We start from the raw sequence: 27858 nt of genomic DNA, 5'->3' as shown, positions 1-27858 counted from the left end.
ATGTGAGGTCCGAAGGTGCTGGAATTGAGGATTATGTGAGGTCTGAAGGTGCTGGAATTGAGGATTATGGGAGGTCTGAAGGTGCTGGAATTGAGGATTCTGTGAGATCTGAACGTGCTGAAATTGAGGATTATGTGAGATTTGGAGGTGCTGGAATTGAGGATTATGTGAGGTCTGAAGGTGCTGGAATTGAGGATTATGTGAGGTCTGAAGGTGCTGGAATTGAGGATTATGTGAGGTCTGAAGGTGCTGGAATTGAGGATTCTGTGAGATCTGAAAGTGCTGGAATTGAAGATTATGTGGGGTCTGAAGGTGCTGGAATTGAGGATTATGGGAGGTCTGAAGGTGCTGAAATTGAGGATCATGTGAGGTCTGAAGGTGCTGGAATTGAGGATTATGTGAGGTTTAAAGGTGCTGGAATTGGGGATTTATGTGAGGTCTTAAGGTCCTGGAATTGAGGATTATGTGAGGTCTGAAGGTGCTGGAATTGAGGATTATGTTAGGTCTGAAGGTGCTGGAATTGAGGATTATGTGAGGTCTGAAGGTGCTGGAATTGAGGATTATGTTAGGTCTGAAGGTGCTGGAATTGAGGATTATGTGAGGTCTGAAGGTGCTGAAATTGGGGATTTGTGTGAGGTCTTAAGGTCCCGGAATTGAGGATTATGTGAGGTCTGAAGGTGCTGGAATTGAGGATTATGTGAGGTCTGAAGGTGCTGGAATTGAGGATTATGTGAGGTCTGAAGGTGCTGGAATTGAGGATTATATGGGGTCTGAAGGTTCTGCAATTGGGGATTATGAGGTCTGAAGGTTCAGGATTTAGTCTCGATTCACATCTATGTATGTTGCTTTTGAGCGTTTTTGCGGTGCTTGTCACGTTTTTGGACACGTGTTTTTACTGCGATTTTTCCGCGTTTTGCGTTTTTCTTTTACACTGTGGTTGCTTAGCAACCAGCTATATACAGTGAAAATAAAATGAAAAATAAACGTAAAACGCAAATCGCGGCAAAACGCTGTTAAAAATGCGGTACTTCTGTTTTTGATGCAGGTCCATTGACTTCTATTACATGCAAAACGCTGCATTTTGCATTAAAAAAAGTCCCCGACCCTTTCCAAAAACGCAGAGGCACAAAAATGCATTGATGTGAACATGTTCTATAGGAACCCATGTTAAAAAAATTCCCTGCATTTCTGCAAAATGCATCAAAAAGCGCGTTAGGCTGGATTCACACCTATACATTTTTAGCGCTTTTTGCATTTTGTAGATTTGCACTGCAGAATATGTTCCATAGGAAACCATGTCAAACGGACTGCAGGCAAATCTTCGAAATGCAAAAAGCACTAAAAAATGCACAGGTGTGAATCCAGCCTAAGAGATTATCTGAAGTCTCAGATTCCTGGAACTGGGGATGATTTGAAGTCTGAATGTGGAGAAATTGGGGATGATCTGAGATTATGAAATGTGGCTGATTTTATGAGTTTGAATTGCCATTAGCCATAAGTATGAGAGCAAAAACTGGAAACAAACTATACAACTACACCACACTGTTCGTTGGCACACTTGTTGTCTACTGCTTGTAAATTAACACTTACTTACAAAAGGTAGCTGACCCCTGTTCTAGCTAATCATCTGCCCCTTACTGGATTATACAGTATTAATTTAGTGCTAGTTCACACCAGATGCAGTTCCCTGTGCTTTTTTCTGCACTAAAAATGCATGCACAGTGTTTTCCATGTATTCCAATGGCTCCAGTTCACATCAGTCCAGTCAGTTTCCGGTCTTTTTCTCATATAGAAGAAAAAGTAGAGCGTGCTGCATTTTTTCTGCACAGAACTGTACTGGAACATAGCAAATTGTATCAAAACCGCACTGGAACTCTAGTTCACATCCGTGCAGTCAGTTCCAATCAAGTTCTGCACTGGAAACTGAGGATGGATTCACACCTATGCATTTTTTGTGCTTTTTGCAGTTTTCCGCTACAGAACGTGTTCCATAGGAAACCATGTTAAATAGGATGTAGTGCAAATCTGCAAAATGCAAAAAGCGCTAAAAATGCATAGGTGTGAATCCAGCCTAAAACTGACTGGAACTGACTGCATTGGTGTGAACTAGGCTAGAGCCATTGGAATACATGAAAAACACTGTGCATGCATTTTTAGTGCAGAAAAAAGTGCACTGAGCTGCATCTGGTGTGAACTGGCGCTCAGTGTCTGCCAGCAAGGCTGGAGTCACACCTATGCATTTTTAGTGCTTTTTGCGTTTTGCAGATTTGCACTACAGTCCATTTACCATGGTTTCCTATGGAACACGTTCTGCAGTGCAAATCTGCAAAATGCAAAAAGCACTAAAAATGCATAGGTGTGACTCCAGCCTAACCGCTAAAGCTGGCCATATACTATGCAATCTGATTGTAAAATCTCTGTACAGTTTCCTTAAAATTTACCAAAGCTATGTAATAGAAGGACCCCCTTGAACAATCCATTGAGTTTCTATAAAATCAGGCAGTCCCTTGCACTGCATGGTTGATGATAGATCTAAAGGAGATTTTACAATCATATTGCATGGTATATGGCCCCCTTTATACTTCTTTTTCAATTTTTATTTTTCTTGACAAAATCTGGAAATCAACCGAACTGGACAAGCAGATGTGCACATGTAGAGTATTCACTGCAATGCTAAACATGGTGGCCCCATCTGTGACAGCTTCTGAAGTAAGAATTGCCTGCTGCCCACAGCATCAAGTTAGGGCAAGCTTGCATATGATTCATTGTTATGGGGCAACATGGGTCCGATTTCAGACATTGAAGAGGCCCAATGCAAGCCATAAACAGACCAGGCAGGTAATTATGTTACTGTTATTTTTGTACTTGATTATTTAATTTACATTTAAAGAGGAACAGCAGTCTGCTCACATAATTTGTAATAAAAACATCTTTGCCATTCTGAAGCTTCCCTTCAACCACTTTGCATATTATTTATAAATACTGTGATTATGTACTTGCCAAATATGCTGCAGAAATCTACCTCCACTGAGTCTGGCTGCATCCAGTTTAACTGTGAAGCTGCTGCCTGTTTACTTCCTGGATTTACAGAGGCACACCTCCAGCTTTGCAGCCCCCCAGCTTTCATTGGCCCTCTTATGACTCATCCCCCCTCCCTTCCTGGCAAACTCTCAGAGAGTGAGAGAGAGAACTGAGTATGATGTCATAAGCCTAGACTTTTCACCAGACAAGAAACAGGAAGTGGTCTGTATAAGGTATTTACTGGCAGAAAAAAAATGTTTTATTATCCAAAGTTAAAACAACAAGGGCAAAATATTTAACAGATGAAAAGATGAAACAATGACGGAAGTTCTACTTTAAGCACCTTAACTGAACACATATTTTAAATGTTTTACATATGACCATTACATATAATTAACATGTAACCTGATTCAAGCACATTCCAATATTCACTGTAAATGTTAGTCTTTCAAAAAAATATCCAAAGACCATTTTTTTTCTAGTTTTGGATAGATTAGAAAATGACATAGCTCCCAACTGTCCCTGATTTTGAGGGACTGTCCCTGATTTGGAGCAATGTCCCTCTTTCTTCCTAATTTGTCCCTCATTTTGGTCTGATCTATATAGATGTATATAAAATGCACTTTTTATCTATCAAAAAGTGTTTTCCGGGACTAAACCTTTCATCTGATTTCTAAATTGTTACATTTGTAAATTACAAAAGCCAATATAAAGGAATAGTAGTGGTAAAAAAACACCTTGTGGGTTTAACTAATCTTGAATTTTTTTTTGTACAATTCTCCTTTAAGGGGGCGTGGCCAGGGGTGTGTCCTATGCCTGTATTCTTTTGCTGATAGGTCTCCCTCATTCCCATCTCAAAAAGTTGGGAGGTACGGTAAATGATCATTGTAGAACAGAAGAGGAAAACGATTTTAGGAAGACTGTGAAGATTGTTCACGGGGTTTGGGGCTGATTAAATAAAGGCAAAATGACTGTGTACTTTGTGTACAAGTGCAGTTGCTCAAGAGCGTAGTAAATAAGGTAAGGCTCACTTTACCCAATCACATGCAAGGAAAATAAAAGAAAAAAAAAACAGCAATTTTGCATGCACATGATTGGATGATGGAAGTCAGCAGAGCTCATTTCCTAAGCTCTGGAGCAATTGCACTTGCAGAGTGCACAGTCTATTTGCCTTTAGTAAATCAACCCCTTTCTGCCCCACAGACATAACATCGTATGAAAGAAAATTTCCCTACAATGAGGACAAATTACGAGTGGAAGATTTGTTCCCTCTGTTCCTATTCAGGTGACAGATGTAAAACTTAGAATTGCTCATTACCTTCTGCCCAAGTGAAAATGGTCACCAGGACAAGCAGAGAAGATAAATTCCTAAAGGTGGACCTCAAACAGCAAAGAAACCGATGTTCTAATCCTTCTCTCGCTCTTTCCAAATTTAAAATGAAAAGTTTTGACTTTTGATATACTTAAACCCAAAAAAAGATGCTTTGGAATACATTGTGGTGAGATGAATCTGCCCCACGTATGGAATCACAGTCTTTAGTATCATTATAAAATGCATCCCGCCCAACATTCTGAGATGGGAATGAGGGACACCTACTAACAAATATATGTAGACATAGGACACGCCCCCTGCCACACCCCCTTAACCTCCCTGGCGGTACGATTATTTCCGATTTTTGATGCTGAAAGCAGTACAATTATTTTGCATGGAAATTTGGCGTTTTATATTGTAGGCCATTAATTCTTAGGAATAACTCACTTAAATCTTTCCAAACCAGAGTCTAGTAGACATCTCAGGTATGAAAACTAAATCATAAATTATAATATAATAAATAATAATAATACAAATTATTCAATAATGTAATCGAATCAAAATACTGAAATTTGCTCAGTTGCAGAATTGTCACTGTCATTACTTTTAGTGTTTGATGACGGATCTCCCCACAAATCACTATCGCTCAATTCTGCGAGTGATTCTAATTTATTATCGCTGTTTTCTAGCTGGTCTAAAACCACTTTTGATGTAAAGGGAAGGTTTTGGTTGCTATGGACAATTTCCAGGCAAAAAGAACATTATTTATGATAGAAAACTGCATGCAGGACACGGGACAAACCACTAGGGGCAAAAGGGAGGTGAAATAAATTGATAAAGTAATGTAATCTGTAAGATTACAGTGTACTGTATATGTATTGTGTGTTTTACTTTTTGAATTTGGCGCCGTTCTCCATCCCCATGCGTCACAACGCTGGCAGGCAACAGAGCTCGGCTACGTGATAGATTGAGCGGAGGATGGCTCGCTCACACAGCGGGGGGACATCGCAGGATCCTGGGGACAAGGTAAGTAATATGTACCTGGATCCTGTGATGCGATCCCGAGTCTGGTTCGGGGTTACCGCTTTTGGTACTGAAAATCCACACCGAGCCAAACTCGGGAATATCGCCAGGGGGGTTACAAGAGAATTAACCGAAAAAAACGGTTAATTAAATCCACAAGGACTTTTTATCACCACTCCTATTCCTTTATACTGGCATTTAAAATGTACAAATGCAGCAATTTAGAAATTGGATGAAAGGTTTTAGTACCGAGGAACTTTTTGAAAGCTAAAAAGTGCATTTTATATACAACTATACAGATCGGAGAAAAATGAGGGACAAATGAGGTGGAATGAGGGACAGAGGGACATTGCTCCAAATCAGGGACAGTCCCTCCAAATCAGGGACATTCCCTCCAAAGCAGGGACATTCCCTCCAAATCAGGGACATTCCCTCCAAATCAGGGACACTCTCTCCAAATCAGGGACAGTCCCTCCAAATCAGGGACATTCCCTCCAAATCAGGGACACTCCCTCCAAATCAGGGACAGTTGGGAGTTATGTAAAATGTAATAGGGAGAGTGGAATCCTCTTGAAATGAGGCAGTGCATAACAACTCAATTGTCTTTTAAATGATTCAGTTCACAAAGGTGACATGCATTTAAAACGAATATGCAATGCTACCCAGTGTGTATTTTTTTAATTACAGTGCATTTTTATATATGCGTACATAGGAACGTCCATTATGCTCATTGTATGTAGTGGTATTTATATTGTCGGTTATGAGAGTGCTCACAGTCTGTAATAACAATTATTAAATATCAATTATATGCTAGACGTCTAACTGCTCTCCACCCTTCACTTGTTCCTGTTAATGATTATAAGCAATGTTAGCATTCCTATGCATAGTGCTAGTAACAATACTGAGCTGGTTATCTTTAGGTTTGTCACTGTACCTTCACTAAACATTTATTGTTCTCAATAAAGCTATATATTTTCCCTTTTTCATGCCACTCCCTTGTAATGAGCCAATAAAATATATACATTAGCTAAAGTGAAACTACGGGCAAGCTAAAAACAATAAATACAGTATGCTGCAGTCTGCCACTAGCATTAACACACCAGTTTTGTTTTTTCTGAATTGCCTCTGTAACATTATTATCTGTTGATCCTGTCAGTGGGTCTGTTGTTTTTAGCCTTTCTTAACCACTTGCTTACTGGGCACTTAAACCCCCCTCAGTCCCAGACCAATTTTCAGCTTTCAGCGCTGATGCACTTTGAATGACAATTGCGCGGTCATACAACACTGTACCCAAATGAAATTTTTATCATTTTTTTCCCACAAATAGAGCTTTCTTTTGGTGGTATTTAGTTACAGCTCGGAGTTTTATTTTTTGCTAAACAAACAAAAAAAGATGCAAAAAAATAAAAATAAAAAATCATGTTTTAATAGTTTGTTATACAATTTTGCAAACGGGTCATTTTTCTCCTTCATTGAAGTGCGCTGATTAGGCGGCACTGATGGCTGCATTGGTGGGCACTGATGGGCTGCATTGGTGGGCACTGATGGGCTGCATTGGTGGGCACTGATAGGCTGCATTGGTGGGCACTGATAGGCTGCACTGGTGGGCACTGATAGGCATAGTTAAGGCGGCACTAATAGGCACAGATAAGGCGGCACCGATCGGCACAGATAAGGCGGCACTGATGGGCAAAGATGGGCACAGATAAGATGGCATGGATGGGTGGCACGGATAAGTGGCACGGATGGGCACTGATAGGTACCACTGATAGATGGGACTGATGGGCACTGATAGGTGGCACTGATAGGTGGCTCTGATAGGTGGCACTGCTGGGCACTGATGGGCGGCACTGCTGGGCACTGATGGGCGGCACTGCTGGGCACTGATGGGCGGCACTGGGGTGCAGCACCTTTGCGGCAGATTGTGGGCACTGTGGGTGGCACTGTTGGTGGCACTGCTGGATGGCACTGTGGGTGGCATTGTGGGTGGCACTGTGGGTGGCGCTGGGGGCACTATGGGCACTGCTGGGTGGCACTGATGGGGGGCACTTACTTTCATTCAGGATGGCACTGCGGTGGGCAGGTGGGCACTGGCAGGGGGCAGGTGGTCAGCTGTATTGCTGGCCGTGATCGGGACTGATGTCCCGATCACGGCCGCCGGTGATCGGCTTTTTTTTTCTCTCCTCGCGCTGTCAGCGCGAGGAGGAATAATAGCCGATTACCGGCTCCGTTCTGTCACATGATCAGCTGTCATTGGCTGACAGCTGATCACGTGATAAGGGGTCGGGATCGACCCCTTACACGGATCGGTGATCAGGCGAGTCTCATGGACTCGCCGATCACAGAGCGCGCCGCGCGCGCCCCTCAGGGGGCGCGCAGGCCGCTCGTAACCAGGACGACGTCAATAGACGTAGTCCTGGAAATGTAGGTCCGCGCTAATGCCGTCATTTGGCAATAGCGCGGATCTCAAGTGGTTAAAAAAGGGTGATACTATGTTTGTTTTGCAGTATGCAGCATCCTCCTAGATAGGTGCTAGGATTAGGTAGATTTAGTTTGGGCGTAATGTGTTCAGTGGAGCTGCATTGTTGTTGTTAGGTAAATTTAGCTTTGTCTGACTGTAATCGGTGTGGCTGCAATTGCTGTATTATGTACATTTAGTTGTGCACCCAGTAATCAGTGCAGCTGCATTTGATTAGTTAGGTCTGCTCAGTATTGCAGCTGTTGGTTTGACTGGTTCCTATGCTTTGCAGAGAACAGTAGAACTCTCTGGAATGTAGGTGTGGAGTGCTGCAAATAGCAGCATCCCAGGGAGGGTGGCTCTGAAGGCTGCTGGGAGAATGTATAAATACTCGGAGACACAGAGCTTCTGGGTCTTTTCAATCAGGAGAAGAACACAACCTGGAGGGCTTGCTGCCCTCTGGGCAGCGCTGCCATGTGCTTGCTGTTCGTGAGGTCTCAGGTGGGCCACCTGAGGGTCTAGATGCTGAAACTACAGAGAGCTGGCTGAGGAGCTGTCGTCTGAAGTCTGGTAGCACAGGAGAAAGGTGTTGCATTGATGTTGGAAGGAGGCAACCAAGCTCTACAGAAGAAAGTTTACTGTCCTCAGTCTGTGCATGGTTCATTTTTGGAGTATCCCACTCTATTCCGTCAACCCTATCCCATTTACTCTAAAAACAAAAACACTAAAAAGAACAACTAGACGTGTTATTGAGCCGAAGAGTGACTGTGATCATTTGTGCCTGGCTGAGGGGTAATTACTTGGAAAAGGAATCTGGCTCATTCGGGGGTAGGGCTACAGCATTGTCCCCTGTGAAAACGATAGCCTTAAATTGGAGTACCACCCAAAAGTGGAACTTCTGCTTTAAGCACTCCTCACCCCCTTAAAGAGGAAGTAAACCCTGATGGGTTTACTTCCTCTTTCATTCCCTGCAAAGGCAAAGCATAATGGACTACTATGCATTGCATAGTAGTCCATTATGTGTCACTTACCTGACACAGGAGCCAGCGATGTCACCGCTGTCCCCTGTAGTCCGGCGCATCCATCTTTTCGGTGGGGTCTCGCAGCTCCGCCGCTGTCATTCGGCGGAGCCGCGATGACGTCACTCCAGGGCATGCGCATGGGAGCCGACACGCGCGGCAGCTCCATTGTTGGAAATGCCGCGCTCAGTGCGCCTGTGCGCCGCTGTCTACGGCGCATGCGCCGTAGACAGCAGTGCCTCTCTTCGGGCAAATATCTCCTAAACCGTATAGGTTTAGGAGATATTTTTGGACCTACAGGTAAGCCTTAATCTAGGCTTACCTGTAGGTCAAAGTGGTTTGTAAGGGTTTACAACCACTTTAAATGCCACATTTGGCATGTCATTTTTTTTTGGGGGGGGGGGGGAGTGGGTACCTTCTTTTTAGTGGGACTTACTCTCCCACTTCCTCTTCTTGGCTTCCTGGGTGACTCCTCCTCTCACCCTAGGTGGCCCCCCTCTGCAAGTAAACTTCTGGGACATGTCACAAGTCCCAGAAGATTGCCTAGCCGATTGCGACTCGAGCATGCGCAGTGCGTGCCCGGCCGTGAAGCCGTAAGCTGTCACGACCAAGTGCCCACAGTTGCTATGATGATGCCATGTAGAGGAGGAGGAGAGGAGCGAGGCTCCGGGTGCCCGCATCGCTGGACCATTGGATAGGTAAATGTCTGTTTATTAAAAGTCAGCAGCTACACTTTTTGTAGCTGCTGACTTTCAATAAACTAAAAAAATGGGTGGAACTCAGCTTTAAAGGCGTTGTAAAGGTAGAAGGTTTTTTTTTATCCTAATGCTATTAGGATAAAAAACCTATGTGTAGCAGCCCCCTCTGTCCCCCTAATTCTTACCTGAGCCAATCTTTATCCAGCAATGTTGCAGGATTGTCTAAGACTTCCCCCCTCATTCGCTAAGACAGCAGCATGGCTCAATTGGCTCCTGCTGCTGTCAATCAAAGTCAGTCAGCCAATCAGGAGAGTTACATGTTCCCAAAGGTGAACTTATCCTTTAAGAGAAAAGATGATCCGCAACTCCTTGCTTGCTCTTTAAAATATTCAAAATGTATTGAGTCTCCATAAACGACAGATAATGGTAGTAAACAAGGCCCACAAGGCTGAAACGCATTCACATCTGCTGTCTGTTACTGTGTCTTTTATGGAGAATCAATAAATGTTGAAGATTTTAACCACTTCAGCCCCGAGCCTTGTTTTGAGTTAAAATCATTTTTTTTTTTTTGCTAGAAAATTACTTAGAACACCCAAACATTATATATATCTTTTTTTCAGACACCCTGGAGAATAAAATGGCAGTCATTGCAATACTTTATGTCACACTGTATTTGCACAGCGGTCTTACAAGCACAATTTTATTGCGTTAAAAAATAATACAAAAGTAAAGTTAGCCCAATTTTTTTCTATATTGTGAAAGATAATGTTGCGCCGAGTAATATGATGCCCAACATGTCACGCTTCAAAATTGCGCCCGCTCTTGGAATGACAACAAACTTTGGCACTTAAAAATCTTCATTGGCGACGTTTAAAAATTTCTACAGGTTACCAGTTTTGAGTTGCAGAGGAGGTTGAGCTAGAATTATTGCTCTTGCTCTAACGATCGCAGTGATAACTCACATGTGTGGTTTGAAGTTGAACACCATTTTCCTATGCCCGCGCGAATTACATATGTGTTCACTTCTGCGCTTGGGCGCTTGAAAATCTTTTTTTATTATTATTTATTTTACTTTTTATTTTTACACTGAAGTCTTCTCTCTGCTGACATCATGGATATCAGTCCAGGCACCGTGTCATCCCAACAATGGGAGTCTGGATCTACCAGGGAGTCCCTGGACTGACACCCGTCTCAGCCTCTGAGCGAGCTGCTGAGAGACTGAGACGGCCACTCCCCGCCCCTACACAGCTTAGCACTCCAGTGAGAGAGGAGGGAGGAGAGCAGAGTACCACCCCCACCCCCCACTTACGCAACTCTTGCCTAGACGAGAACGCTGGATATTCCCTTCCCCTTCTACTTGCAACCTCCTGGGACACGTCATATGGCTCCAGGTCCTGGTCTGAAAGCACAGCATGATCTCATGTGTTCAGAATGGGGAGTAAGAAGTCACAGCGCACTTCCAAAGCCAAGATGGCAGCACCAGAGATCTGAAGGCCGGTGAAGAACTGGCCTGGGTAAAGACAGCACTAGATAACTGGGCTGGCAAGTGTCTGCTCATAAAATTCAGGAGCTAGAGCATTTTTCAAAAAGACTGTAGTACCTATTTAAGTTTTTTTTTCAAGCCCTAGAAATAAAAGCTGACCATTCTAAGCACCCCCGACAGTGATGTTTAGGAATGCATCCAGCTCTTTTTTAAATCAATCTAGTGAGCTGGCCAGAACTATTTTTTTGACATAGTCTATTAAATATTGTCATAGCTCTTATTGTGACTATCCCTGTCCATATGTGGAGGTTACAGAGGTAATAAACTCAAAAGCACACATTTATTATATTGCAGCATACCAATCTTAGATTTAATTGCTGTATTAGTTTCCTTTTTTAGGCTTTCTTCTTCTATTTTCATCTAGTGATCCAGCCAGTAAGTATGTTGTTTTTCAAAAGAAAAGCTCTCTTGCAGTTCCAGGGAAGAGGAAAACCATTTACAACTGACAGGACCACCACAGACTTGTGCCATTGTTATTAGTTTGTTCAGTTTAGAGGTCCAGTGACATTTAGTAAGAGTGGCATTAACAACCCACCTAAGTATAATAACACTACGTGTTGCAAATAACGACATTATACCCAAAATGGTGGTGTGAACATTAAGGTTGAGAGAATCCAAGCGACTGAATATACGAGTAAGTGCATGGTTGTGAATGGAAGTACCAAATACTACATTAATTATGAGGATTAAGTTGTCCCAGTAATTTTGAACACTGCCAAAGGAGATGAACCAGGTCACCTGGGTGGCCCTACATTTCTACACCCAATGCCATGTGAGAAAACTGGGGTTCTGTAGGCCCTGTGATAAATGAGGTGAATCTTATGGAAGTGAGATAGAGTGAGATTGATTGACTTCTGTTTGAACGCGTTTGAAAAAATGTCACGATCAGCAGCTGCAGCCATTGATTAGTGTATTCCTATAGTGGCAATTCCCGCTGTGAAAATACATTGTCCCAGAGGGAGGGATTACTCTGGTTGATGGAGGGGCCTGTTTGTTTTATTCCATTCAGTCCACTGGCTGAACTACAAAAAAAAAAGTTAACTTGTGTATGGTGTGTGTATGGCCAAATAGACACTTCAAACAGTATAAAAATAAGTTAGAAACCCAATAGTCCTGGGTACATTCTTACCAGAATGTGTTTTCCGAAAAAGCAGATCAGATAAACAATCATTATATTTGCCCCAGGGCACATCTAAGTGTGACGGTAAAGACAGACAAGGCAGAAAATTAGAAATGGAACACAATCAAGTATTTAATAGCTACTACGTGCTAATAATAATCTTCTACTGAAATGTGCAGATCACTATTTATCTGATATGATGTCATTTTTTCCATAAAAATGTATAATAATTGGGATCAACTTCAGTTCTGTTCCAATTACTGTCATGGTGGAGTTTATTTATTAAGGTATTTTAAAGTGAAGATGTGAAACCAGATCAGCAACCAAACTAACTTTGACCTATTAATTATTTTAGATCAGTCAGAACAATAAAATATAATATCTGCTATAGGCTACTGCATTTTTAATTATTTGGTCTGAATACAGTATATTAAAGGTACCCATAGACAAAGACTGGAGAAAATTGGACCATGCTTTATAGTTTTTTTTTCTTTGCCCTTTTCTGGATCAGCTGTGGGTATAAGACTCTGTATGTGGGAGTTATCTGTTTTTTTTTTCTATTGGTTGAATTAGATGGACTTGTGTCTTTTTTTCAGCCTGACTAACTATATATTCAGAGGCCTAGCTTGAAGCTTGTGGGCCCGATGCAAAAGTTGACATGCCCCCCCCCCCTCCCACTACCACCCACCACTTCCAATGTGCGTTCAGAAACACCCACCACACGCCAAGATACTTAAAGTGGCTTAAGAGTTTTGAGTCCCCAGAGTTCCTCCTTACATCAGAGGACAGGGATCACAGCTGAAGAATCAGAGGACAGGGATCACTGCTGGAGAATCAGAGGACCCCTGGCAGGTCACTTGGCAGAGCTCCATTCCCATCCCAGCACTGTATAGAGCTCCCCCCTCCCCCACACTACACAGGACTGCAGTCACATTCCTTTACACACAGCCTGTCAGCCTTCACAGCCTTTTATGTTGCCATTCTGACCTGTGAAATTCTTTGGTCGGAATGGCAGTGTAGTTGCAGTAGTCAGATACAGCCTGTGCAGATCATGGCTGACTGGCTGTGTTGTAAAGGAATGTGATTTCAGCCCTGCAGAGGAGGAGCAGTATAGAGTTCAGCTTTAACTGTACAGAACAGTGCAAGTGGCTTTTAGCAATTCAGTCTGTTACATACTAGTTGTGTTTGAAAAACTAAATCTTGGTAAATGCATACCTGGTGCAATAGTTGTTGTTTTTTTTTTTTTGTTTTTTTTTTGTAATCATTTTTGGCTAAGCATTAAATAATTAAAACCTTAAAACAGTTTGTGTAAATGACAATGTGCTCTTTTATCAGCATTCTAATACTGTTTATCCAATTGCAGCTGTCACATTGCAATCAATGTAGAGGACATTTTTGTTACAACTTCAAGGTTGTCTCAGTCCTAGGAAATAGACAAGCCAGCCATTATTCCTAAATAGTTTGTTGATAAGGATTGGGGAAAACAATTTTTTTGAAGATGGCAAACTCTCAGCTCAAGTGCCTTGAGGACGACCTGGAATTTGTGGACATTACTGAGGCAAGTCCCCAATTTTATTACTCTGAAAAGCAAAGGACTGCCTTGGAAAAACTTTTATCCTCTGGAGAAAATGACTTTCAAAGCTACCTAAAAAATGAAGAAATGCGGAACTTTCTTTCCAGAGAGGAAGCCATTTCCATAGCAAGTTCTGCAGTGGATTCACAGTTGGGAAAAATAGAGTATGAGGAAGACTCGGAGCTGGATGATGATCTAAGTATGAGTTACTGGCCTGGAAAAACTGATGTCCCGACACCCATGCTGGATCTGGGATGGCCAGAAGGAGATACCTGGAAAGGCATTACACGGGCAGAGGTCTACACTCACCCTCCTTCAAATAATGCTCCACACATAAAGGTGGTTATCAGAAGAGCCATACAAAGCGCCACAAAGGTACTCTTTCATCCTTATTTTTCTTTTTTACTTTTACAATGCTTGCTGATTCAATATTATTTAAAGCTTCAGAAACTAAAAACTGATATTTCAGGTTTTGGTGAACCTGGAGAATTAAACCACTTGGTAGTGTATTTATTTTATGGGGGCGGTCTATTAGTGAGATTATCTGTTATACTACTTTTTTTTTTTATTACATTTTTGTTTCTATATTGCTAAAAATGCATCAGGAGGTGATGATCCTACAAAAGTTGTCAGAAACACAATGCATTATTATGTATATATCAATCACAGTCTCATAAGGTATTGTACAGAAATCTAAATGTGCATGGGCTCACATATGATACACCTTCTTCACCAAGTTTGGACAGGATTGTATGAGACAATAATTGACTAAACTGGAACATTTTAAACTGTTATCTAAAGTAGATAATTAATCACAATCTCAGTGTTCATCTAACAACAATGCATACTGATGATTTTGGGGTCCTGTATAAGGTATAGGAACAAATTACTAAACATTTATTGGTAGGTACATGCTTTCCCTCTCTGCTTACCTATTAAACACTTATGCCGCGTACACACAACCGGACTTTCTGGCAGGTCCGATGGAATCAGTCCGGCAGACTAGGTCCGACGGAGTCACTCTGTCGGACAATCCGATTGTGTGCGGGCTAATCAGATTGTTTTTCACATAAAAAATCAGACGGACCTAGAAATAGAACATGTTTCAATTCTGTCCGACTGACTCAATTCCTATCGGGAAAATCGTTTGTATGCAGGTCCAACGGACCAAGCAAGGGAAGCTATTGGCTACTGGCTATTGATCTTCCTTTTCTAGTCCCGTCTTACATCATCACGTTCAAAACTAACGGACTTAGTCCGTTCGTGTGTGGGCAAGTCCGTTCGCTTGGAAGGTTCCTCGGAAATCTGCCGAAAGTGCGTCGGGAAGACCATCGGACCTAGTCTGCAGGAAAGTCCGGTCGTGTGTATGCGGCATTAGGAACTCAATTTAGGAGGAGGTCAATTTAACAAACACATCTGCATACTGTATATAATAAAAAACTATTTAGTTAGTTCACTTATCTATTCTTCATGAGTCATGCTGCTTTGGACTGCACTGGCAAGGCTCAGGTTTCCAATAAAGTCCAACCCTGGATGTACCCCTCTGTGCCGCCCTTAGGTTTTCGGGGCTATCAAATGCTGAGGACAGTGTGCCATATCTAGTAGGAATGCCCAAGGATTTGTGGCTTATGGAACAGCATTTTCACCCTGTTTCTTAGGGTTATGGGATAGTCAGTTCCCCAGACTCCTAATTTAGCACTTCTTAACACCCCAGTGCCTGGTATACCTAACTGTTTACAATGTTTGATATTTTTAATTTTATGACTCTTGCCAAGTCCTGGAAACAGCCTACTGTATCCTTAGTGCAGGCTAAGAATAAGGTCACACAGTTTATGCTGCATAAAAATATTGTTAGCATTCTAAAGGACACACTTAAAAAAATTGAACAGACCTGGAACCGTGGGCTAACTATATGCATGTCTCTATTGTATGTTAACATAGTATTCACTGGTTCTGAGGGTTCGTATGCCTCCTTTGACCCAGGTCAGGACCTCCTATTGTTTTTTTCTTCTTCTCTTTTCTTTTTTTTCTTCTCTTTTAATTTTGTTCTCTTGTGTGTTTGACTACCTCAAAGCATGGTGGTATTGCGTTTTAAATACTCGGTCTCTTGGCAGAGGGGTGGAGGGGTGGTCTCTAATATACAGTATATGCACCTCTCATCAATGTATCAGGGGGAAGGACATTGATCCCCGAACAAATAGTTGTTGAATTTACTATTTTGGGTATTGTATTGTGGGTGTTGTTATTCCTTTCAACCCATTTGTTTTGCTTATTTGTTTTGCTGACTATTATACTTTTGTATTGATGTTTGTTCTTTTTTTGTAAAACTTCCAATAAATATTTTGAAAGTAAGGCCCTTTCCACGCGGTGCGGATCCGCTCAGCAGGCGGATAACAGGTCCGCCTCTGCTCACTGAGCAGGGAGGGACCTGTCAGAGCCCAGTTGATTTCTATGGGGAGATTGGACGAAACCAGACAGCGTGCCTGTTTTCATCAGATCTCATCCGATCTGTCAGACGAATATATCGTCATATGTTTGTTTTTAGCGGATCGGATGGTAGGCGGGTGTCAGCCTCTGACATCCGCCTGCCCATAGGAGTCAATGTGGGGCCCGCTCAGGCCTGCCTGAAAAACGGACATGCAGATCCAAGCAGGCTTATCATGTGAAAGGAGCCTAGAGCCTAACCCTGGACTCTGAACCCCTCCCAGTTCTTCCCTTTTTCACCATGTAACGTCACCCAGGCTGTATTTTTTGTTGTAATTTTTGTATACTTACCTTTTATAGAAGTCTTTAGGCTGACATGCATGATCCTCTTTCTCATTGCCCCTTGTCCGGATTGGGTGTTCCATGATGTAGTGAGCAGCATTGGCATGATGACATCCACAAAGCTTTCTGCGATATTACACAATTAATGAATGCAGAGTTCCATTTTTATTCCCCTTTAAGAGGCGGGTCCATGACTCCCTGAACTCACAGAATGTCCTCAGTTTTCGGCGTTAATTTTGTGGTGATAAAAACAGCTCCAGATGAATATTGCAGCTTAAATAGATTTTTGGTTTACAGCACCCGGAGGGCATTTTTTAATTGAAAAAAAATTAGGCAGAAGTTGACTGTGCAGCCCACCTATATACACCATCCTTCCCACAGATTGCGGTACAAACCAATAACTTCCCCTTTAAGGCAAATTTCAATTTTACTTGAAAAGAGCTGGTATGCTTAGGTTGGCCATGACTCATGACTGATGTTCTGTAATTCCAATCAGATTGGGAAGTGGGCTGGACTGAAGGCTCTGGAAGATGGTGTCATACTTCTTATGATATCATACAGGAAGGTTTGGTTAGAGAAAAGGGATTATTTTACAAACCTCTCAGCATATGTTTCAACTGCCCAGCTCTTTAACTGAAATTATCCTTCCTTTGATGATTGTTTAAAGCCCAACTAAACATTCAGTTTACATTTAGCTAACTATATTCTAGGCTCATGAAAACTAAGGCTGCATTCACACCTGAGCAGAGCAATTTTTTGGTGTTTTTTTTTAGCTTTTTTGAGCATTTTACATGCATATAGAAGTGTTTTTTTAAGTGTATTTCAAGTGTTACATGTGTAGTTAAAGGGACACCGAATGCAGGACTCTGCCCCATGTCATTAGATTTGATTGACAGCAGCAGGAGCCAATGGCTGCACTGCTATCATTCTATCCAATCACGACCCAAGAACCCCCTTCAGAGAGATAGAACATCCCCGTGGGACAAGTTCAAGGGTTCAGGTAAGTAAAACGGGGGGCTGGGGGGCCGGTCACAGACAGGTATTTTTTCACCTTAATGCATAGGATGCATTAAGGTGAAAAAATACAAACCTTTATTGTCCCTTTAAGCTTCAAATGCTTTTGTTTTAGCCAATGGTAAACATTGGGAGAAACTACAGAATCAATAATGCTTGACATTAAGGATGGACCAAACACCTCCCCATTTGGTTCACAGCAGAACATGGGAACAGGCCCCCAAACACTTTTTATGGCAATAACTTGCATATTAACCCTTAAAATTAGCCCTTTTGATTTCTCCCATAGACAATTCACTATGGCCGCTATTACTTTTAAATTACTTTTTTCCTTTAGAAATGTCATTTTGTGCAGGGACTGTTTTAAACATGGGAAAAATGCTCCACTTTACAGGCATACTGTAGACACCCCCCAGGTACAAAATTTAAAGGAATATTTCACTTTTATTGTTTCACTTTAAGCATTATTAAAATCACTGCTCCCAAAAAAACGGCTGTTTTTAAAACTTTTTTTTTTGCATTGACAGATGTCCCCTGGGGCAGGACCCGGGTCTCCAAACACTTTTTATGACAATAACTTGCATACAGGCATACCCCACTTTTAAGTACACAATGGGGTTTATTTACTAAAGCTGGAATGTGCAAAATCAGGCTCCCTTCTGCATAGAAACCAATGAGCTTCTAACCCAGATTGTTCAATTAAGCTTTGGTAATAAAACCTGGAAGCTCATTGGTTTTGATGCAGAAGTGAGCCAGATTTTTCACTTTCCAGCATTAGTAAATAAACCCCATTGTGTACTTAAAAGTGGGGTGTGCCTGTATAAGCCTTTAATGCCCCATAGACTTTAATGGTGTTCTGGTGGCCTTTGAATTTTCCCCGAACACCGCATATTGTTCAGTGTTCGCTAGAACATCCGAACAACCAAAGGTCGGCCCGAACTTATGCTCGGGCCAAACCATTCGCCAGTCCCTACTTGACATGCGCCTGAAAAAAATATCTGGAAAAACACTAGAAAATGTGCAGTTCAAGCTTTTTCAAGTTTTTCCCATTGAAGTCCATGGGGCCACAATTACCCAAATCTGTCTCAAAACTAGCTGACGTAGCTTTTGGAGCTTCAGGCTTTGAGCTACAGACATTTTAGCACTGATACTATGGGGTTGACTTACTAAAGACAAATAGACTGTGCACAATCGATTTGCCTTTAGTAAATAAACCCCTATATGTTTACAGCCACCCACCAGTGTAATACATGAGATTTTGGATGTTGAGCATTTTGGACCACAAAACGCTCAGTTGGGAGCTAAAGGAATGCATAGTCTTACAGTTTGCTTTCTTTGGAAAACATATACAGCCTGAGAAAATTCGTATGTCCTGCCACAATGCTGCAGAACCCCCTGCCCTCTGTGTGGAGGCAGTGAACTCTCTGCAGAGGTTTTATGTGTCACCTGTTGAGTCAGAGCAGAGGTCTCAAACCAGAACGGAGCAATAGATTTGCTGATTGCACAGCTATAGGTGTAAAGTGTATCGGATCTCTGCAGAGAGACCACTGCCACCACACAGAGATCAAGGGTTCTTCTCTGCAGCATGCTTGCAAGGGACAGGCGTTTCTACTCAGGTTATGGCTTCTTTCCATGGAAAATGGAATGTAAGACTTTAAACACCTTTTTTGGTGCCCAGGGAATGTATTTAGGTGATTTAAGTCAAAAGTTCAGTAGGGCTTTTTTCAATGTTAGAGGATTTGATATAGAGCTACCTATAACAGGTTTCCAACAATAGATGCTACCTCTGGCTATTTCACAGTCTTCTGCTGTTTCCTCCTTTTCTTACATATGTTAGAGTCATATGATATGGATAATAAGTACACATATAAATAAATCAATCAACAGATATGACATTGTAAAGTTCATTTCCTCTAGAATCATTCAGTTTATGAATTCTATGTAGTTTCATATATCTGAGATCTTATTCTGTAGGCTCTGGGCTACACAAGGTCCAGCATGTCCATCCAAAGTAAGCTTAGCGTAGGTTTCCTCAAGGAAGTGCTTTTGTTGTCAATTTCTATAGTGGCTGCCAGAAGCTTGTTCATGGTAAATGAAATGCGTGTATTTTTGGCTTTACCGATTATCATACACTGACATGTAGAAAATACACATGGGTTCAACTTGGGGAGACTAAGGACAACAGACTGCTCTTCTTTAATTCAGTTATCCCATTTCTTTCTTGAACAGAATGTATTGTAGTTAATATTCTTTTATAAATAGTTCAAATAGATCAGAACCTTTTTTTTTTTTTTTTTATCAATGACTTTCAATGACTGTTCTCTGTATTAGGCCTCTTTCACACTGACGTCCCGTTCAGGCCCGCCTGTCAGTTTTTCAGGCGGACCTGAACGGGTGCTCCATAGAGGTCTATGGAGCGTCGGATGTCAGCGGTGACATGTCCGCTGACATCCGACCCGCTCCGATCCGAAAAAGTGTAACGGAGGAAAAAGCTATTTTTCCATCCGTCTGCGGATCGGATCGGGTGACGACGGGCACTGCAGTCCGTCGTCATCCGATCTCTCATAGGGGAGAGCGGCGCTGTGACAGGTCCGTCCCTGCGCAGTGTGCAGAGACGGAGCTGTCATCTCCCTGCTCAGCGGGGATCGGCGGAGTGATCCCCGCTGAGCAAACGGACATCCACGGGGCGGATCAGAACTGATCCGCCCCGTGTGAAAGGACCCTTACGGGGAGACGAAAATTCATTATAGGCGAGAGTGATTTTAAATTACTTTTTTTCCTACAGAAATTACACTTTGTGCAGGGACAGTTCTAAGTATGGGAAACATACGCCCCTTCACAGGCATAATAAAGACACCCCCCAGGTTAATTTAAAGGAATATTACAATTTTATTGTTTCACTTTAAGCATTATTAAAATCACTGTTCCCGAAAAAACTTCAGTTTTTAAAACTTTTTTTGCATTGATACATGTCCCCTGGGGCAATAACTTGCATATTAGCCTTTAAAATTAGCACTTTAGATTTCTCTCATAGACTTGTACGGGGTGTTCCGCGGCTTTTCAAATTTGCCTCGAACACCCCAAATTGTTCACTGTTCACCGAACAGGCAATGTTCGAGTCGAACTGACGTTCGAACGCGAACTCGAAGCTCATCCCTAGCAGGCACTAGGGATGAGCTCGATGTTTGGGTCAAACATAAGTTCGACTTGAACATCGGGTGTTCGCCCGTTCGCCGAAGAGCGATCATTAAGGGGCGTTCGTGGAAAATTCGTCCCCCTGCAAAAACACCCCATAATGCACTGCGAGATCGTAGCGCATTGCTGTATGATGATTGGCCAAAGCATGTACCTGACCTGCATGCTTTGGCCAATCACAGTGCGCTCTGCTTAGAGAGCCAATCATGGCTCAGGGGGAGATAGCTTCCTTTTATATATATATATATATATATATATATATATATATATATATATATATATATATATATATATATATATATATATATATATATATATATAACAGGTGGCACTCAAAAAATTTGAATATTGCACAAAAGTTCATTTATTTCACTAATGCAACTTAAAAGGTGAAACTAATATATGAGATAGACTCATTACATGCAAAGCAAGATAGTTCAAGCCGTGATTTGTCATAATTGTGATGACTATGGCTTACAGCTCATCAAAACCCCAAATCTACAATCTCAAAAAATTAGAATATTACATGCAATCAATAAAACAAGGATTGTACATAGAGCAATATCAGACCTCTGAAAAGTATAAGCATGTATATGTACTCAGTACTTGGTTTGGGCTCCTTTTGCAGCAATTACTGCCTCATTGCGGCGTGGCATGGAAGCTATCAGCCTGTGACACTGCTGAGGTATTATGGAAGACCAGGATTCTTCAATAGCGGCCCTCAGCTCTTTTGCATTTTTTGGTCTCATGTTTCTCATCTTTCTCTTTGCAATGCCCCATAGAGTCTCTATGGGGTTCAGGTCAGACGAGTTTGCTGACCAATCAAGCACAGTAATCCCACTGTCATTGAACCAGGTTTTGGTGCTTTTGGCAATGTGGGCAGGTGCCAAGTCCTGCTGGAAAATGAAGTCAGCATCCCTATAGAGGTCGTCTGCGGAAGGAAGCATGAAGGGCTCCAAAATCTCCTGGTAGATGGCTGTGTTGACCCTGGACTTAATGAAACACAGTGGACCAACACCAGCAGATGACATGGCTCCCCAAATCAACACAGACTGTGGAAACTTCACACTGGTCTTCAAGCATCTTGCAGTGTGTGCCTCTCCATTCTTCTTCCATACTCTGGGTCCTTGGTTTCCAAATGAGATGCAAAATTTGCTCTCATCAGAAAAGAGGACTTTGGACTACTGAGCAACAGACCAGGTCTGTCTTTCTTTAGCCCAGGTAAGACGCTTCTGACGTTGTTTGTTGTTCAGGAGTGGCTTGACAAGAGGAATACAACATTTGAAGCCCATGTCCAGGATCCGCCTGTGTGTGGTGGCTCTCGATGCACTGACTCTAGGCTCAGTCCAGTCCTTGTGAAAGTCCCCAATACTTTTGAATGGCCTTTTCCTGACAATCCTCTCCAGGCTGCGGTCATCCCTGCTGCTTGTGCACCTTTTTCTTCCACACTTTTCATATACACACAAAACTTTCTATTAACCACTTTCAGACCGGACCATTTTGCTGGTAAATGACCAGAGGTCTTTTTACAATTTGGCACTGCGCTGCTTTAACTGGTAATTGCGCGGTCATGCAATGTTGTACCCAAACAAAATTTGCGTCCTTTTCTTCCCACAAATAGAGCTTTCTTTTGATGGTATTTGATTGCCTCTGCGATTTTTATTTTTTGCGATATAAACGTAAAAAGACCGCAAATGTTGAAAAAAAATGATATTTTCTACTTTTTGTTATTAGAAAAATCCAATAAACTCAATTTTAGTCATACATTTAGGCCAAAATGTATTCAGCCACATGTCTTTGGTAAAAAAAAAGTCAATAATTGTATATTTATTGGTTTGCGCAAAAGTTGTCACATCTACAAACTAAGGTACGTTTTCTGGAATTTACGCAGCTTTTAGTTTACGACTGCCTATCTCATTTCTTGAGGTGCTAAAATGGCAGGGCAGTACAAAACCCCCCCAAATGACCCCATTTTGGAAAGTAGACCCCCTAAGGAAATTGATAAGAGGCATGTTGAGCCCATTGAATATTTTATTTTTTTGCCTCAAGCGATTGAATAATGACAAAAAAAAATTTTTTTTTTTTTTTTTACACAAAGTTGTCACTAAATGATATATTGCTCACACATGCTATGGGCGTATGTGAAATGACACCCCAAAATAAATTCTGCTGCTTCTCCTGAGTACGGGGATACCACATATGTGGGACTTTTTGGGAGCCTAGCCGCGTACGGGGCCCCCGAAAACCAAGCACCGCCTTCAGGCTTTCTAAGGGCGTAAATTTTTGAGTTCACTTCTCACTACCTATTACAGTTTTGAAGGCCATAAAATGCCAAGATGGCACAAAACCCCCACAAATGACCCCATTTTAGAAAGTAGACACCCCAAGCTATTTGCTGAGAGGCATGTTGAGTTCATGGAATATTTTATATTTTGCCACAAGTTGCGGGAAAATTACAAACTTTTTTTTTTTTTTCACAAAGTTGTCACTAAATGATATATTGCTCACACATGCCATGGGCATATGTGAAATGACACCCCAAAATAAATTCTGCTGCTTCTCCTGAGTACGGGGATACCACATATGTGGGACTTTTTGGGAGCCTAGCCGCGTACGGGGCCCCGAAAACCAAGCACCGCCTTCAGGCTTTCTAAGGGCGTAAATTTTTGAGTTCACTTCTCACTACCTATTACAGTTTTGAAGGCCATAAAATGCCAAGATGGCACAAAACCCCCACAAATGACCCCATTTTAGAAAGTAGACACCCCAAGCTATTTGCTGAGAGGCATGTTGAGTCCATGGAATATTTTATATTTTGCCACAAGTTGCGGGAAAATTACAAACTTTTTTTTTTTTTTTTTTTTTTCACAAAGTTGTCACTAAATGATATATTGCTGACGCATGCCATGGGCATATGTGAAATGACACCCCAAAATAAATTCTGCTGCTTCTCCTGAGTACGGGGATACCACATATGTGGGACTTTTTGGGAGCCTAGCCGCGTACGGGGCCCCGAAAACCAAGCACCGCCTTCAGGCTTTCTAAGGGCGTTACAGTTTTGAAGGCCATAAAATGCCAAGATGGCACAAACCCCCCCCAAATGACCCCATTTTGGAAAGTAGACACCCCTAAATTTAGGGGTACACTAGTGAGACTAGGTAATAAATGGCGGGTGCCCTGAAACTATAAAAAAATAACTAACCAACCAGCGTCACCTGTAACAGTTATATGGTGATCACTGGTGAAAGGGTTAACTAGGGGGCAATCAGGGGGCTTTATGCGGTAGTATATGGGGGTCCCTGGCGCTATAAAAAGCTGCGGCGAACCTAAATACCTACCTGCCTAACTAGCGTCACCTGTGACACTAATACAGCGATCAGAAAAACGATCGCTTATTAGGCTGGGTTCACACTGGAGCGATGCGGGAACGCCACGAATGCGCGGCGGGTTCCCGCATCGCATGCCTCCCGGCGGCAGTTCACACTGCCCTATGCGAACTGCTGGGAGTGTCAGTGAAATGTTACTGACACCCCCAGATCAGTTCGCATATCGCAGTGCGATCTGCAAACTCGGATCGCATGGTGTGAACACCCATGCGATCCGATTCTGCTGCGGGCCAAAAAAAGGGTCCCGTGCGAATTTGCGGCGGGTGCGGCGGGTGTGGCGGGTGCGGCGGGTGCGGCGAATGGCTGAACTCGAATCGCACAGAGATCGGATGTGATTTGCACTGCAGTGCGGTGCGAATCACATCCGTTCTCAAACCGCTGCAATGTGAACCCAGCCTTAGTGACACTGGCGACGGGGGGTGATCACGGGGTTAAACCTTTATTGGGGGGGTTAGGGGAGTACCTTAGAACTAAAGGGGGCTAACCCTAACTGCCCTAACAGTTATTAGTCACAAATGACACCCGCCGGGTGATCAGGGGGTTAAACCTTTATTAGGTAATAAATGGCGGGTGCCCTGAAACTATAAAAAAATAACTAACCAACCAGCGTCACCTGTAACAGTTATATGGTGATCACAGGTGAAAGGGTTAACTAGGGGGCAATCAGGGGGCTTTATGCGGTAGTATATGGGGGTCCCTGGCGCTATAAAAAGCTGCGGCGAACCTAAATACCTACCTGCCTAACTAGCGTCACCTGTGACACTAATACGGCGATCAGAAAAATGATCGCTTATTAGGCTGGGTTCACACTGGAGCGATGCGGAAACGCCGCGAATCCGCGGCGGGTTCCCGCATCGCATGCCTCCCGGCGGCAGTTCACACTGCCCTATGCGAACTGCTGGGAGTGTCAGTGAAATGTTACTGACACCCCCAGATCAGTTCGCATATCGCAGTGCGATCTGCAAACTCGGATCGCATGGTGTGAACACCCATGCGATCCGATTCTGCTGCGGGCCAAAAAAAGGGTCCCGTGCGAATTTGCGGCGGGTGCGGCGGGTGTGGCGGGTGCGGCGGGTGCGGCGAATGGCTGAACTCGAATCGCACAGAGATCGGATGTGATTTGCACTGCAGTGCGGTGCGAATCACATTCGTTCTCATAAACCGCTGCAATGTGAACCCAGCCTTAGTGACACTGGCGACGGGGGGTGATCACGGGGTTAAACCTTTATTGGGGGGGTTAGGGGAGTACCTTAGAACTAAAGGGGGCTAACCCTAACTGCCCTAACAGTTATTAGTCACAAATGACACCCGCCGGGTGATCAGGGGGTTAAACCTTTATTAGGTAATAAATGGCGGGTGCCCTGAAACTATAAAAAAATAACTAACCAACCAGCGTCACCTGTAACAGTTATATGGTGATCACAGGTGAAAGGGTTAACTAGGGGGCAATCAGGGGGCTTTATGCGGTAGTATATGGGGGTCCCTGGCGCTATAAAAAGCTGCGGCGAACCTAAATACCTACCTGCCTAACTAGCGTCACCTGTGACACTAATACGGCGATCAGAAAAATGATCGCTTATTAGGCTGGGTTCACACTGGAGCGATGCGGAAACGCCGCGAATCCGCGGCGGGTTCCCGCATCGCATGCCTCCCGGCGGCAGTTCACACTACCCTATGCGAACTGCTGGGAGTGTCAGTGAAATGTTACTGACACCCCCAGATCAGTTCGCATATCGCAGTGCGATCTGCAAACTCGGATCGCATGGTGTGAACACCCATGCGATCCGATTCTGCTGCGGACCAAAAAAAGGGTCCCGTGCGAATTTGCGGCGGGTGCGGCGGGTGCGGCGCGAATTCAGCCATACTATCTGTATGGCTGAACTCGAATCGCACAGAGATCGGATGTGATTTGCACTGCAGTGCGGTGCGAATCACATCCGTTCTCATAAACCGCTGCAATGTGAACCCAGCCTTAGTGACACTGGCGACGGGGGGTGATCACGGGGTTAAACCTTTATTGGGGGGGTTAGGGGGGTACATTAGAACTAAAGGGGGCTAACTCTAACTGCCCTAACAGTTATTACAGTCACAAATGACACCAATGCAAAAAAAAAATAAAAAAAATGACATTGGTGTCACTGTGACTGGGGGGCAGGGGTAATTGGGGGGGTGATCGGGGGGTAAAGGGGGGGTGTGAGTGTGCCTGGCATGTTCTACTGTGTGTGTAGAGTGTTGGTGCAACTCACCGATCTGCTCTCCTCCGTGTCGGAACGAAAAATACCGACACAGAGGAGAGAATACATCACTTCCTCTCCTGTGTTTACATTACAGGAGAGGAAGTGATGTCACGGGGGATTTCCATTCGTCGAGAGTGATCGCGAGGGGGTGGCCATGAATGAATGGCCGCCCCCTCATCCCGGATCGCTCTCGAAGGAATGCCGACCGCCGCAGGCACCGGGGGGGGGCCCGATCGGGCCCCCCACCCGCGGGCAGGCAGGGACTTATATATACGCCCATATGCCTGCCCGTGCCATTCTGCCGACGTATATCGTCGTGCGGCGGTCGGCAAGTGGTTAATGTGCTTTGATATAGCACTTTGGAAACATCCAACTTCTTTTGCAATTACCTTTTGAGGCTTTCCCTCCTTATGTAGGGTGTCAATGATGGTTTTCTGCACAACTGTCAGGTCAGCAGTCTTTCCCATGATTGTGATTCCTACTGAACCAGACTGAGAGACCATTTAAAGGCTCAGGAACTCTTTGCAGGTGTTTTGGCTTAATTAGCTGATTAGAGTGGGATACTGAGCCTAGAATATTGCACCTTTTTCACAATATTCTAATTTTCTGAGATTACGGATTTGGGTTTTCTTGAGCTGTAAGCCATAATCTTCACAATTATGACAAATCACGGCTTGAACTATCTTGCTTTGCATGTAATGAGTCTATCTCATATATTATTTTCACTTTTTAAGTTGCATTAGTGATATAAATGAACTTTTGCACGATATTGTAATTTTTTGAGTATCGCCTGTGTGTGTATATATAGATATTCTGCATCCAGTGTAGCGTATATCTACAGTGCATTCATCGGTGTACTGTTTCTTTTTTATAAATTCTTTATTTTTCCCTCTTTTCTTTCCATAAATTTCACATTGCAGTTCATTATATACCTACAATATCTTTAACAGCTATATCTTACAATATTTCCAATTTATACCTTAATTCCATATAACTTTCTTTATCCCTTACCCCTCCCTCCCAAAGAGAAGAAAAAAAATAAAAATAAGTATAATAATCCCCCCTTTGCTCCCCCCCACAATCCGCCAGCTCTAATTATCCATATTTAAAATGATTTACATCATATTTTCTCTATAATTTAGATAGGGAGCCCATATCTTGTGATATTTCTCATCTTGATCTTTCATTGTCATTGTCAAATTTTCCATTTGTTGAATTTCTGCAATTCTCAAAAACCATTGTGCTCTAGCTGGAGGGTTACTTTTTTCCACAGAACCGTAATACATGCCCTTGCTGCTATCAACAAGTGTGTCAGCAGAGAATTTTTGAATCTTTCTATTGCCATTGGAATATCCAGCAGCAAAAAAGTTGCCGGATTATTTCCAGTGGCCATTCCTGTTATCATTTCAATAGTATCAGCTACCATCTCCCAGAATGCTCTAATTTTTGGACATTCCCTAAAAATATGTAATAATGTTCCCTCTGCTCTATGA

The 27858-nt window shown here is 42.9% G+C and overlaps 1 protein-coding gene across 2 annotated transcripts in view; it reads left to right on the top strand.

Annotated features, from left to right (window-relative positions):
* The window catches only part of FAM83E (family with sequence similarity 83 member E), a 130651-nt gene that overhangs the window by 7357 nt on the left and 95436 nt on the right, over nt 1–27858 (top strand). For both annotated transcript variants that reach the window (XM_077457414.1, XM_077457412.1), the window contains exon 2: nt 13558–14142. In XM_077457414.1, the coding sequence (XP_077313540.1) occupies nt 13693–14142 (450 nt within the window). In that variant the 5' untranslated portion in view covers nt 13558–13692. The remainder of the gene's footprint in view (nt 1–13557; nt 14143–27858) is intronic.

Source organism: Lithobates pipiens, unplaced genomic scaffold (genome assembly GCF_037356315.1).
Source record: "Lithobates pipiens isolate NorthernLeopardFrog02 unplaced genomic scaffold, aLitPip1_a1.2 Scaffold_27, whole genome shotgun sequence".
Classification (NCBI taxonomy): Eukaryota; Metazoa; Chordata; class Amphibia; order Anura; family Ranidae; genus Lithobates; species Lithobates pipiens.
Note: the sequence above shows the minus strand (reverse complement) of the source record. Positions and strands in the feature narration are given on the sequence as shown.